At 39.9% G+C, this 13,023-nt stretch overlaps 1 protein-coding gene across 1 annotated transcript in view; it reads left to right on the forward strand.

Moving 5' to 3' along the window:
* The window catches only part of DNAH10 (dynein axonemal heavy chain 10), a 152,837-nt gene that overhangs the window by 53,105 nt on the left and 86,709 nt on the right, over positions 1 to 13,023 (forward strand). The window contains exons 25-28 of the mRNA XM_072600672.1: positions 844 to 1,055; positions 7,154 to 7,307; positions 8,327 to 8,560; positions 11,694 to 11,816. Of these exons, the coding sequence (XP_072456773.1) occupies positions 844 to 1,055; positions 7,154 to 7,307; positions 8,327 to 8,560; positions 11,694 to 11,816 (723 nt within the window). The remainder of the gene's footprint in view (positions 1 to 843; positions 1,056 to 7,153; positions 7,308 to 8,326; positions 8,561 to 11,693; positions 11,817 to 13,023) is intronic.

Consider the following 13,023-nt stretch of genomic DNA (forward strand, 5'->3'; position numbering starts at 1 on the left):
AAAAATATAGTCAGCTATTTTTTTCTAACATGCATGTAATAAATCATATATTTTAACTGATTTATTCATATCCGTATGAGTTTAACCCATAGTGTAGAGCCAAGCAGCTGAGGAGTTGGGAAGGGACCTGAATGGCCACCCAGCCCAAGCAGGACCTTGGACAAAGTGGTTGGTCCTCAGGTAGGGCTGAACTACCATCTTCCCAGGAAGCTCATCCACCTCTTGGTCAGCTCTGATGGTTAGGAAGTTCTTCCTGACATCTAGCCTAAACTCAGTTCTTTGTAACCTCCAGAGAGTTCTGCCTTCTGGGCGCTAGTAGAACAAGCCTATTTGCCTCTTCCCCTTCACAGCCTGTCACTACTGGGAGACAGCTGTTAGCTTTCATTATTCTCAGTCCAAATCAGCAGCTCTTTTTGTGGTGGCTGCTGTGAGTGGTTGCTGGGTACAGAGCTCTGTGTGCAGAGTTCCAGGGGAGGCCTCAGCTTAAATAAGGAATAGTTTCTAAGCAAATGGAGCCTACAGTCTCATTTTTGTAAGCCTATTGGTACTTAGATTTACTATGTAGATAATAACTGACATTAACATAGTGCATAGATTACAGTGGTTGCTTTAAAAAGCAAGCCATTTTTTGTCTCTTTGGAAGTCCCCCAAAATCTGTTTTTTTAGATCTGTTGCTTTTTCTTCTATACAGTGGGCATGTGCTTGTGAAGCCCAAAGTCAGAAACTTTAAAAAATATATTTTTAAAAGTGAAAGAAAAGACAGTGAAAATTAGACTTTTCTATTTAATTTGGGTCAGTTGTCCAAGGGATGTCTTGTTGACTGGACCTGCTGTGTTTTCATAGGCTGCCAAAGAAGAGTGGTCTCAGACACTGTGGGCTAACCTGAACGTCCAGTTTCTCCAGGAAGGAATCGAGGGCTTCCTGAAAGCCCTTAGAAAACTTCCCAGGCATGTGCGCAGCCTCTCGGTCGCCTATTATTTGGAATCCAAAATGAAGGCATTTAAAGATTCCATTCCTCTGCTGCTGGATTTGAAGAATGAAGCTCTGAGAGAGAGGTCTGTTCTGTTGCCTTGTAGGCCTTCAATTCTCCCTCCCCCCAATTTACAGAAGAGGAAACTGAGGCACAGATTGGTGCTCAGGATCTCATGACTAGTGAGTGTCTTCTTGACACCCAGTTCAGTGTGAGTACCATGATACCCTGGCACTACAGCTCCACAGTGCCATATGTTGGTAAAGAGCTTCATCGCCAAAGCGGTCAAAGCCCCAGAGACCAGCAGGATGCTCTGTCTTCCGTATCACCTATTGGCTGAGCTCTGTCCTCAGGCTGCACGGGATAAGCCTGATGGGTCATCTTGTCCTGCTTAAAAATGTCTTATAATTGTCTTCTGATTTTTACATGCAGTAATTTCTCACTTTTCCTCTTCTTCCCACTGAATCGTCCCTCGTAGTCAAAAAAAATGTTTAAGCAGAACTCATTAATAAAGCAGCCATGTGTATGCACCATTCAGGCCCCCTTGTCCCTCACCTCTCTACTGAGATCAAGATTGGACATCTCCATTAATAGGGTTCTTGTTTATGTTTTCACAATATTTATGTATAATGTGTTGCTAATTCTGTTTTCTTTACCCTTTGTTCGTTCATACTGGTCTTCCCATATTTCTTTCTGTTTCTCAATTTAAAAAAAATGTTTAATTTATTTTTTTTTAGTTTTTACCAATCACTTCCACGAGTGTTAAATTTTTCTCCCTCTCCCCTCCCTCCCTGAGATGGCTTGCACTCTTTTATGGGTTCTATACATGCATTCTTATTAAACACATTTTCACATTAGTCATGTTGCATAGAAGAATTAAAACGAATGGGAGAAACCATGAGAAAAACCAAAACCAAAGCATAAGAGAAATTAGTCTGCTTCATTCTACGTTCCAACTCTATAGTTTTTTCTCTGGATGTGGATGGTGTTTTGCCTCAAGTCCTTTGAAAACGTTTTAGGTCCATGCATTGCTGTGAAGGACTAAGTCTATTAGAAACAGTCCTTGCACACTGTAGCTGTTACTGTGTATAATGTTCTTCTGGTTCTGCTCATTTCATTCAGCATCAATTCATATGTCTTTCCAGGTTTTTCTGAAGTCTGATTGTTTGTCGTTTCTTATAGCACAATAGTATTCCATTATATTCATATACCACAACTTGTTCAACCATTTCCCAATGGATGGGCATTCTATCGATTTTCAGTTCTTGGCCACCACAAAAAGAGCTGCTATAAATATTTTTGTACATGTGGGTCCTTTTCCCATTTTTATGATCTCTTTGGAAAACAGTCCTGGAAGTGATATTGCTGGGTCAAAGGTTATGCACATTTTTGTAGCCCTTTGGGCATAGCTCCAAATTGCTCTCCAGAATGATTGGATCAGCTCACAGTTCCACCCACAATGAATAAGTATTCCAACTCTCCCACATCTTCTGCAACATTTATCATCTTCCTGTTTTGTCATGTTAGCCAATCTAATAGATGTGATGTCAGAGTTGTTTTGATTTGCATCTCTCTAATCAATAGTGATTTAGAGAATTTTTTCATATGATTATAGATAGCTTTAATTTCTTCCTCTGAAAACTGACTGTTCATATCCTTTGACCATTTATCAATTGGGGAATGACTTACATTCTTGTTTAGAAATGAGACCTTTATCACAGATACTAGTTGTAAAAATTCTTTCCCAGTTTTCTGCTTCCCTCCTAATCTTGTCTGCATTGGATTTGTTTGTGCAAAAACTTTTCAATTTAATGTAATCAAAATTATCCATTTTGCACTTAATAATGTTCTGTATCTCTTGTTTTGTCATAAATTTCTCCATTCTCTGTAAATGTGACAAATACACTATCCCTTGCAACCCTAATTTGTTTATAGTATCAGCCTTTACACCTAGATCATGTACCCATTTGGACTTTATTCTTGTGTGTTGTGTCAGGCATTGGTCTATGCCCAGTTTCTGCCACACTATTTTCCAGTTTTCCCAGCAATTTTTGTCAAACAGTGAGTACATATCCCAGAAGCTGGGGTCCTTGGGTTTATCAAATAGGAGACTGTTAAATTCATTGACTACTGTGTCTTGAGTACCTTACCTATTCCACTGATCTACCCCTCTATTTCTTAGCCAGTACCAAGTGGTTTTGATGATTGCTGCTTTATACACCTTCCCTAGCATTTCTTTTCATTAATTCCCTTGATATTCTGGACCTTTAGTTCTTCCAGATGAATTTTGATATTATATTTTCTAGCTCTAGAAAATAATTTTCTGGTAGTTTGATTGGTATGGCATGGAATAAGTAAATTAATTTAGGTAGAATTGTCATTTTTATGATATTAGCTTGGCCTACCCACTAGCAACTGATGTTTTCCCAATTACTTACATCTGATTTTATTTGTGCAAAAGGTATTTTGTAATTGTGTTTGTATAGCCCCTGGGTTTATTTTGGCAGGCAGATGTTTCTCAGTTTTTTTCTTCATTCCTTAGATCTCGTAGGGGTCAAAAGGATTATAAGAATCATAGATTAGAGCTGAATGGGATGTTAGGAGTCACCTAGTCCAACCCCTTGATTTTAGAGAAGAAAACTCAGGCCCCAAAAGTTTCTAGGATTTTCCCAAGGTCTTATGGTTAGTAAATGGCAGATGTAGCATTTGAATTCAGGTCTTCTGACTCGACTCTAAATTCAGTACCTTTCCACTTCAATAATATTTCATTCCATTTCACATGCGGATTTGTTCAAGTGTTCCTGAACTCATGGATATCCATTTTGTTATCAGTTTTAGGGGAATGAAAATGCAAAAAAGTGTAATAAAATATTGTATTCATGTGGGTATTTTGTTTCTGTCTTTGATCTCACTGGAGTATATACCTGCTAGTGGGATCTCTGGATCAAAGGATTTTAGTTGCTTTTTAAAGGCCTAATTCCAGATTACTTTTCAGAATGGTTAAACCATTTCATAGCTTTGCCCGTATTTCTGCAGTTCCTCTAAGATGACTATTAAAATGTTTTGTCATTTTCAGCAATTTACTGGGTGTGAGGTGAAACATCAATTGTTTTGATGTGTGTTTCTCTAACTAAAAGTGATTTGGAATGCTCTTTCAATTGGTTGTTGATAGTTTACATTCCTTCTTTTGAAAACTGTTGATATCCTTTGATGACTGATCCATGGGGGATGTCTCTCAGCCAGGTAGATTTTTGATTTCTCTCAGTGACCTTCAGTAGAATTCAGTAGTGGGAGCAAGGGAGGTGGATAGTGGGGTCAATTCAGGGCTGTCATGTTAAAAGCCATGAGTTGTGGCAGCACAGGGACTCCAGGGATTGGAGAGCAGAGGACAGGGTGTAGTTGAACTCAGTAACTATAGTATATATATTGGAAAGGGAAGAAAATGAAGGCACAGCAGAGGTAATTGTCTGGGAGAACACTGAGTAGTGGAAGCAGTGATGCCCAGGAGTCATTTTAGGAGAAGTGATAGGTGATTAGGATCAGGAGTGCCCAGAATTCTTGTGGGTGACGTTCAGATGAAGGCTGTGACCTGTGTCAATCAGTCAGTCATTGTTTATGAAGCACCCAGTATGTGCAGGCCCTGGGCTCAGTGCTGGAAAAGCCCAGCCCTCAAGGAAAAGGGAGATAATGTGCAAATAACTACACATGTGCTGTCTGTAGACTAAACTGGAAATAATCAACAGAGGGGAAGACGCTAGAATTAAGAGGGAGCAGGAAAGACTTCCTGTAGAAGATAGAATTTTAGCTAGAATTTGAGGGAAACCAGGAAAGCTGGGAGGTGGAGGGGAGGTGGGAGAGCACTCCAGGCATGAGGCACAGCCAGAGAAAACTCCCAGAGTCAGGAGTTGGAGAGTCTTATTTGAAGATGTCACTGTAGGGGAATGTAATGTCTAAAAAGATTGGACAACTGAGGGAGGAGGTTATGAAGGGCTTTGAATGCCAAAGGGAGGGTTTGATATTAGCTTCTGGAACCACTGGAGTTAATGGAATAGTAGAGTTAGACCTACACATTTTAGGAAGGTCATCTTGGCAGCCAAGCTGGCATTTGTCTTCTCAATGTACCACTCTCAGGGCTCCATTTTCTTTCATGCTTTGTGTATGTGTGTGTGTATGTGTATGTCTGTGTGTATGTGTGTGCATGTATGTACACATACATGTGTATACATATGCACACGTGTCTCTATGTATGTGCATGCATGTGCGCGCATGTGTGTATGTATATCTCTGTGTGTATGTATATGTCTGTGCATACATGTGTGCATGTGTGTATGTATGTGTTTGTGTACGTATGTGTGTGTGTTTGTGTGTGTTTGAGCTGAGGAACACCCTTCAAATCAGAGAGTGAGTATCCCAGACAAGGCTGCCTGCCTCAGGTTCAAGGTATTCTGTGGGTTTACATCCACTCAGAGCCGTGACTCAAGAGCCCTCATTGTTACGCTTATCTTTGCTAATCAGCTGGAGGATGCAATTAATTCACATCAAAGGCACGTAATGAGACAGTAAGAAAAGTAGTGATGAAACATTTCTGTCTAGCTGGGACACTCTTCCACAGACACGTGCACCATTGCGGGGAAGAATAGGTAGGACAAATACATGGTGGCTGCAGCTCATGCTTCTGATATGGCAGGTCACGTATGTTTTTTGGAGAGGTGATTGTGGCCTTGCTCCAAGTTGGTTTTGTGTGTCTAATAGACTAAACTGGATGTAATCTGCAGGTCCCAAGGGTCCTGCTTCACTGGGCATGTGGTTAGGGGGCTCCTCCCTGCTTCTGGCTTCAGCTAGAGTCCTCGTCTAGGGGCCTCTCTGCTCTTCATAGGAGGATGAATGGGCTCTGCCGTGCTCTTTTAGTTGAAAGTCTGGAGGCTTTCTTTGTGATGCTTTTAAAAAGGAAAGTCGGAACCTCTAACACATTCATAGGAGTAGGCTGTTTGTCCTTTGTTCTCCAAGAGGACCATGACATCAGGAAGGTGATGCCCTGACTTGCAAGTGAATTGAATTTAAGTGAGGGAGAGCTGTGCAAAGTCGCCAGCCTCACTTTCTCCTCTGGAGTCATTTGGATCCAGTGGCAAGACATCTCCACAACTGGAGATGACTCCCTAGGAGTAGGCAAAAGATAACCAAAGCACCCACATTCTCCTTCTATTGGGAGTGAACTGTTTGTTCTTTCAGAGCCTTAGCTGGAAGGACCTTTCTTTCCTTTCCCCTCCCCTCCTCTCCACCTCCCCTCTCCCTCCCCTCCTCTCCCTTTCCTCCTGTCCTGTCCTTTCCCAAAACTTGAAACCTACTGCACTCTGAAATGGCCTTCTTCTGCAACAAAGGATGAACACAAACAACAATCTAAAATGAAACAAAATCCTTGCCCCAAGGGGTTTTCTATAGTCTAGTAGGTAGGAGAGAATGCCCAAGTATACAAATAATTTACAATTCAGTCTAAGAATTATTTCTTAAGTATCTACTTGTGTCAGTGCATACAGGAGGCACTTAATAAATGCTTGTTGCCTAACTCCTCTAGTTAATATGGAGATATATGTGTATGTATGTACATATATGTGTGTGTATGTTATATATACATGTATATATACACACGTTTTTATTCATGTTGGATTTTTTGGATATTTTATTTAGTATTTTATTTTCCCACAGTTGCATGTAAAAATGATTTTAATGTTGTTTTTAAAACTTTGAATTCCAAATTCTCTTCCGCCTTCCCCACCTCCCATTCATGTTGTTTTAATTTCCAGTGCCTAGGAGTTAGGCAGCAAGCATTTATTAAGTGCCTATTGTATGTATTGACACACAGTAGGTGCTTAAGAAATGCTTCTTTGATTGAATTGTAAATTATTTGGGCATTCTCTACTACCTACTAGATTATAGAAAATCCCTTAGAGGTTTTGTTTCATTTTTTTTTGCTTCATTTTGTTTCATTTTTCATTTGTTTGTTTCATTTTTTAAAAAATTTAAAATGAAAAAATTTTTAGAAATTGAAAATTTTAAAAAAATCTTCATTCCCCTTCTCCCAGTCCCTGCCCACTCAGTGCCTTATACACAGTGGGCACTCAGTACTTGTGTAAATGAATGACACTCTATTGAGACTTAGCTGTGCATCTAATGGTTCATTTTCAGACACTGGAAAGAACTTATGGAAAAAACTGGCATATTTTTTGAGATGACAGATACATTCACTCTGGAAAACATGTTTGCCATGGAACTTCACAAGCATACAGATGTTATCCAAGAGATTGTGGTTGCTGCTGTCAAGGAAATCACTATTGAGAAGGTGAGGGTGCTGATTCTCACGTATAAAAAACCCAGAAAAATGTATTTCTGCTCCAAAAGAGGCCATCTCATCGATTATTCCAGATTTTTGTTGTTGTTCAGTTGTTTTAGTCATGTCCAACTCTTCATGACCCTTTTGGGTTTTTCCTGGCAGAGATCCTGGAGTGCTTTTGCCATTTCCTTCTCCAGCTCATTTTAGAGATGAGGAAACTGAGGCAAACAACATGGTGCTAGATTTGAACTCAGGAAGATGACTCCAGGCCCTGCACTCTATGCGCTATGACATCACCTAGAGTTTATCATTTCTGATACTTGTTCAGAAAACAATTTCTGTATCTGAACATTTACTTTTGTACAAGTTCTATTTCCCCAGTAGAATGTAAGTTCCCTTGAGGGCAAGGATTAAAAAAAAGATTTTAAAAATTTTTATTTGATTTTTTTCCCCCCTGGTGCCTACTATAGTGATTTCCACAGGGTAGAGGCTCAAGAAATCCTTGTGAATTGAATTGCATCGAATTCTGCTTTCAGTTGCCCTAAATAATAGAACTGAAATTTAGAACTGAGCTGAAGGATATTGAAGAATTCTTGAGCTCTTCGCAGCCCGGTCCTACCTTCCCAGCTGTATTCAGAGTGATGTCCCACCACTAAACAATCCAGACAAACTGGCTGTTCTTGCTGTTTTCCATGTGGGACATTTCCCTCTGCCATCTCCTGGTCTTTCCATAGCCTGCCTGTACTTTCTGTGGAGAGGGCCCTCCTCAGGCTCCTTCAGACTAAACTCCATCGTAGCATCTTCGCAGGCCTGCCATCCCTCTCTCCCCCTCCTGTCCCAGGTGGCTTTAAATCTGTTCTGTATACATTTTACTTATAATGTTATCTATGTATGTGTTGGCCCCTTTTTAGAACCTGAGGTTCTCAGAGGGTTGAGACTTGTTTGTATCCCTAGTAATTAGTGCACAGTAGGCACTTCATGGATCTGATTGATTAAAATTGAACCATTCTTTTTATATCCACCAACAGGGTGTCAAGGACATATTAGACACATGGGAAAACATGAAATTTTCTGTCATTAAGTACTTTAAAGGAACTCAAGAGAGAGGATACATTTTGGGATCAGTGGATGATATCATCCAGTGCCTTGATGACAACACTGTCAATCTTCAGAGCATTTCAGGGAGCAGATTTGTGGGGCCCTTTCTGACAACTGTGCACAAATGGGAAAAAACTCTCTCCTTAATTGGTGAAGTTATTGAGGTAAGGAAAATAAATGGCATCATTGTCATCCTCAATCATCATCACCATCATCCTCATCAATCATCAATCATCATCACCGCTAACATTTATATAGTGCCTACTATGTGACGGGCACTGTTCTGAACACTTTACAAATACTATCTCAATTTAGCCTCACAACAACCTGGAAAGTAGGTGCTCTTATTATCCTTATTTTACTGATGAGGAAACTGAGGCAAACAGGTTAAGGGACTTCCCCAGGGTTGCTGTGTAATAAATGTCTGATTTGAACTCAGAACTTAGAAGAATCTCTTTAGAGTGGTGGTAGTGTGTGTGTGTGTGTGTGTGTGTGTGTGTGTGTGTGTGTGTGTGTGTAGGTATTTTCCTTGTAAGCTAATTGTATTCTGTTAAGTTTTCTCTGTGTATGGTTGTTGTGTTTTTGGGTATGATTAATTTGAACTTGACTTCACTTATTTTCCTGTGAACATCTGGGATACATGAGATGATTTTTTCAGAGCTTTTCTCCTCTTGTCTAAACTTGCTCATGTCTTCATCCATCTTTCCTTTCTTCCTTCTCTCTTATCTCAATGAATGAATGAATAAAAAAAACATTCCATAAGCAATTACTGTGTTTAAAGAACTGGGCTCAATGTTGGAGATGTGTGTATAAGTAGAGAACACAAGACAGCCCTCACCTCAAGGAACTCGCCCTTCAGGAAGAGACCACCCATTGAAAAGTTCAGTTGTGGGGCTGGCAGGAAGCCCTGGACGTCCACCTGGGTCGGTGACTGAGTGGATGAGAGGACACCTCATGGGAGTTGACCACCTGAGTGGTGACTGAGAGCCCTTTATCAGACAGAGACCAACCTCTGAATAGGGTGCTTGCTGCCCCTCTTCTTGCCTCCTCTGAAGGCTTTGCATCAGCCATCCCCTCTCTCATTCCTCTTGAGTCTTTTCTGGAGTCCCAGAAAGTACCTTGATGACTATCTGGTGCTTTCCAAAGGCATGACCTCAGGTGCCTTTGTCATCCTGTCTGTTCTCATCTGGACGTTCTCCCATTTACCACTGTCCTAAAAAATGTGACTTCCATAACCGGATACGATCTGACCAGAGTTGAACCACATGGAGGACTCCCTCCTGTTCCTGCACCTCTGATAAAACCATCCAAGAGAGCATCGGCTTTGTTGGTTACCATATGGAATGTTGGTTATTCTTGAACTGACAGTGTGCTATACTCTCAGGTATTTCTAAGACAGACTCCCCTTTCTCCCTCCCCCATTGCCTCATTTTGTCCTTTCGAAAGCAATTTTTTTGGACCCAGATGTAAGAGTTGACATCATGAGTTCAGATTTCCCTTGCCTCTTGCCTGAACTCCTACAGTAGCCTCTTAATTGGTTTCCCTTCTGTAACCCTCCCATGTCACTCCTCTACTCTGTAAACTTCCATGGCTCCCTATAACCACCCCTAGTATAAAACATTATAAATTCTTGTGTGGCCCATTTAAAGGCCATTCACAACCTGTCCCCAACCTATTTTTTTAAAACTTTGTACTATAATATTCTCTTTCCTCCATTCTATGGTCCAGCCAAAGTTTGCTTTCTTGCAGTTCACATTATGGTCCATATGTTATCCCACTGCCTTTGTACTGGCTATTACCCATTCCTGGAATGCATTCCCATCTTACCTTGGTCGCTTAGAATCCTTTGTTTCCTTCAAAAAACTGGTGACCTGAAATCTACAGGAAGCCTTTACTGACACCTCCTTCCCCTCACTGTCATGTGCTGACTCATAATGAATTTGTGGTCCACTAAGACTTCCAGATCCTTTTCAGAACAATTGCTTTTTATCTATGCTTCCCCCATCTTGTAGTCAGTCAATCAAATATTTGGAGTCCTCAAATGGAAGTAGTTTGAGATTAAGACTGGAAAAGTAGGTTGGAGGTAGATTATAGAAGGCCTGAAGCCCAAGAGTTAGTACCTTATTTGGTAGCCAGTGGAGAAGGGCAGATTTTCAAGACACTCCACAATCTGGTTACTGCTTTGTTTCATAAGATCCTCTCTCATCTACTCTGTCCTCCAGCCAAACTGGGTGCATTACTACCCCTATTCTTGTCCTGCCCTCTCTTTAGTCTTTACTTTTGCTCCTATGGCTCCCCACTCTTGGCATGCACTCTCCTTTATCTCAGACTCTGGAAGCTTTTCTTGCCTTCAAGACCCTACTTGGGTCACCTCCTCTTGGAAGCCTTCCTTGATCACCTCTTCCCCTCACTGAAAGAGATTTCTTCCACCTCACATTTCTCATCACACTTTGAACTCATCTATCATTCTTCATATATTCTGCTTTGCATCATAGTTATTTGTGTATGTGCCTTCCTCTTTTATCATATACTCTGCTTTGCATCATAGTTATTGGTGTATGTGCTTTCGTCTTTTATCATACATTCTGCTTTGCATCATAGTTACTTATGTACATGCCTTCCTCTTTTATTTGAGGTGGTAGGTGGTGCAGGCTTAGAGTCAGGAAGAATTTAATTCAAATCCAGCCTCAGACACTTACTAGCTGTGTGACCTTGGGCAAGTCACTTAACTTCTTTTTGCCTTAGATTTCTCCTCTGTAAGATGGGAATAATAATAGCACCCAGGGCTCTTGTGAGGATCAGATATGACGATAACTGTGAAGCACTTAGCATAGTCCCTGGAACACAGTAAGTACTCTATAAATGTTAGCTCTCATTAGCTATTATTATTTGATTTGAAGGCTCTTGAGGACAGGATTTGATTTCATCTTTTTGTGTCTGGGATCCAACAATGCCTTGTTCCTCATAGATGCTGAACGAATATTTATTGAATTAAATAATAAACGAGGAGGGGATTTATGGTCATGAGGTACCAATAAATTAATTCATTGTCTCATAACATCTCACAGAGTTGTTGAGAGGCTCAACTGAGATTATCTATGTAAAGTGTATTGTAAATCTTAGAGCACTATATAAATGCCTGCCATCTCTGTTATGATCCTACTCATTATTTATTTTATCTTTATTATATTAATTATATTGTATTAATAATTATTGCGATATGTACTTTACTAGACAGATTTTGTGAATATATAGAATTCACAGTTCTGTGCTGATAGTAATATTGTGCACTTCCAGATATGGATGGTGGTCCAGAGGAAGTGGATGTATCTTGAAAGCATATTTATTGGAGGAGATATACGATCGCAATTACCAGATGAGGCAAAGAAATTTGATAACATTGACAGAGTCTTTAAAAGGGCAAGTATTCTAATAATGATTAATAATTAATTATCATCTCACCAATAATTAAAGAGAAGCACATTCAAGCAACTTTTATGTACCACCTAATACCAAATTGGCAAAAAAGAATTATGAGCAACCAAATTCATTGCTGAGAGTTTGCATAGAAGAAGATGCACTTATGCATTCCTGGTAGGATTGTAAAATCTTAGAAACTTGGCGGAGAGCCATCTGGCAGTATGTTGTAAGATTTACTAATCTAGTCATACCCTTTGACCTCATGATCCCATTAGTGGGGATATATCCTAAAGGTGTTATCAAAATCCAAAGTAAAAAAAAAACAAACCTGTCTGTGCAAAGATTTTTCGTAACAGCATTATATGTAATTAAAAAAAAAATGTAACCTAAATGTCCAACATTAGAAGGATGGTTAAATAAATTGTGGAATGGTAACGTAATTGTACATTATAATGGTGTTAAGATTGACAAGGTGTACAAAGAAATCTACAAAGACCATAATGAAATAGTGTAAAGTAAAAAATGCAGAGCTGGAAGAATGGATGATAATAGGAGGAAAGAAATGATAATAAAGAGATAAAAATATTCAAGGAGGTATAGAGAGGGATTGAGATGGTAATATGATATTTCATGTGTTGAAATTAATGAAGGGTAAATTATTATGAATCAAATTTAGCTTTTTGTATTTGTATTTAATATTAAATTTCTAATAAATGACTTAATAACATAGAAAAGGGACAGCTCTCTTAGTCGCGATAAGGGTAGAAAGAAAACCATCTGAGATACATTTTCTCCTTTTTTGTGTGTTTGGCTCTGCTTTTGTATGGAGTTTTTCCTTTGTCCTGCCTTTTTTTGGGGGGGAGCTCAGATTTGTTGAGTTCATGGATGAAGGGAGCCCCCCTTGAAGGGCAGATGCACCACTGCTTTGCTCGAGAGAGAGTTAGGAGCATTGCTAGGGCTCTGTAGGTAGGAGGTTTCAGAAATGGGACTTGGAGCCGGGTTTTCCTAGTTCCGAGCTGGTTCTCTGTTCACTCACCAGGATGCTGCCTCTTGTAGTTTGTTGGGTACTTAGTAAAACTGAATTTGGGATTCAGCTACTGATCTGAAACTTGAAGCATTTTGAATGAATTGTGTTTGTGCATCTCAGCTTCTTTGCATTTGAATCTGGTTATGAACACAAAGTCTGCAGCTCAGCTGGTCATTGCAT

This window comes from Notamacropus eugenii, chromosome 4 (genome assembly GCF_028372415.1).
Source record: "Notamacropus eugenii isolate mMacEug1 chromosome 4, mMacEug1.pri_v2, whole genome shotgun sequence".
NCBI classification, from domain to species: Eukaryota; Metazoa; Chordata; class Mammalia; order Diprotodontia; family Macropodidae; genus Notamacropus; species Notamacropus eugenii.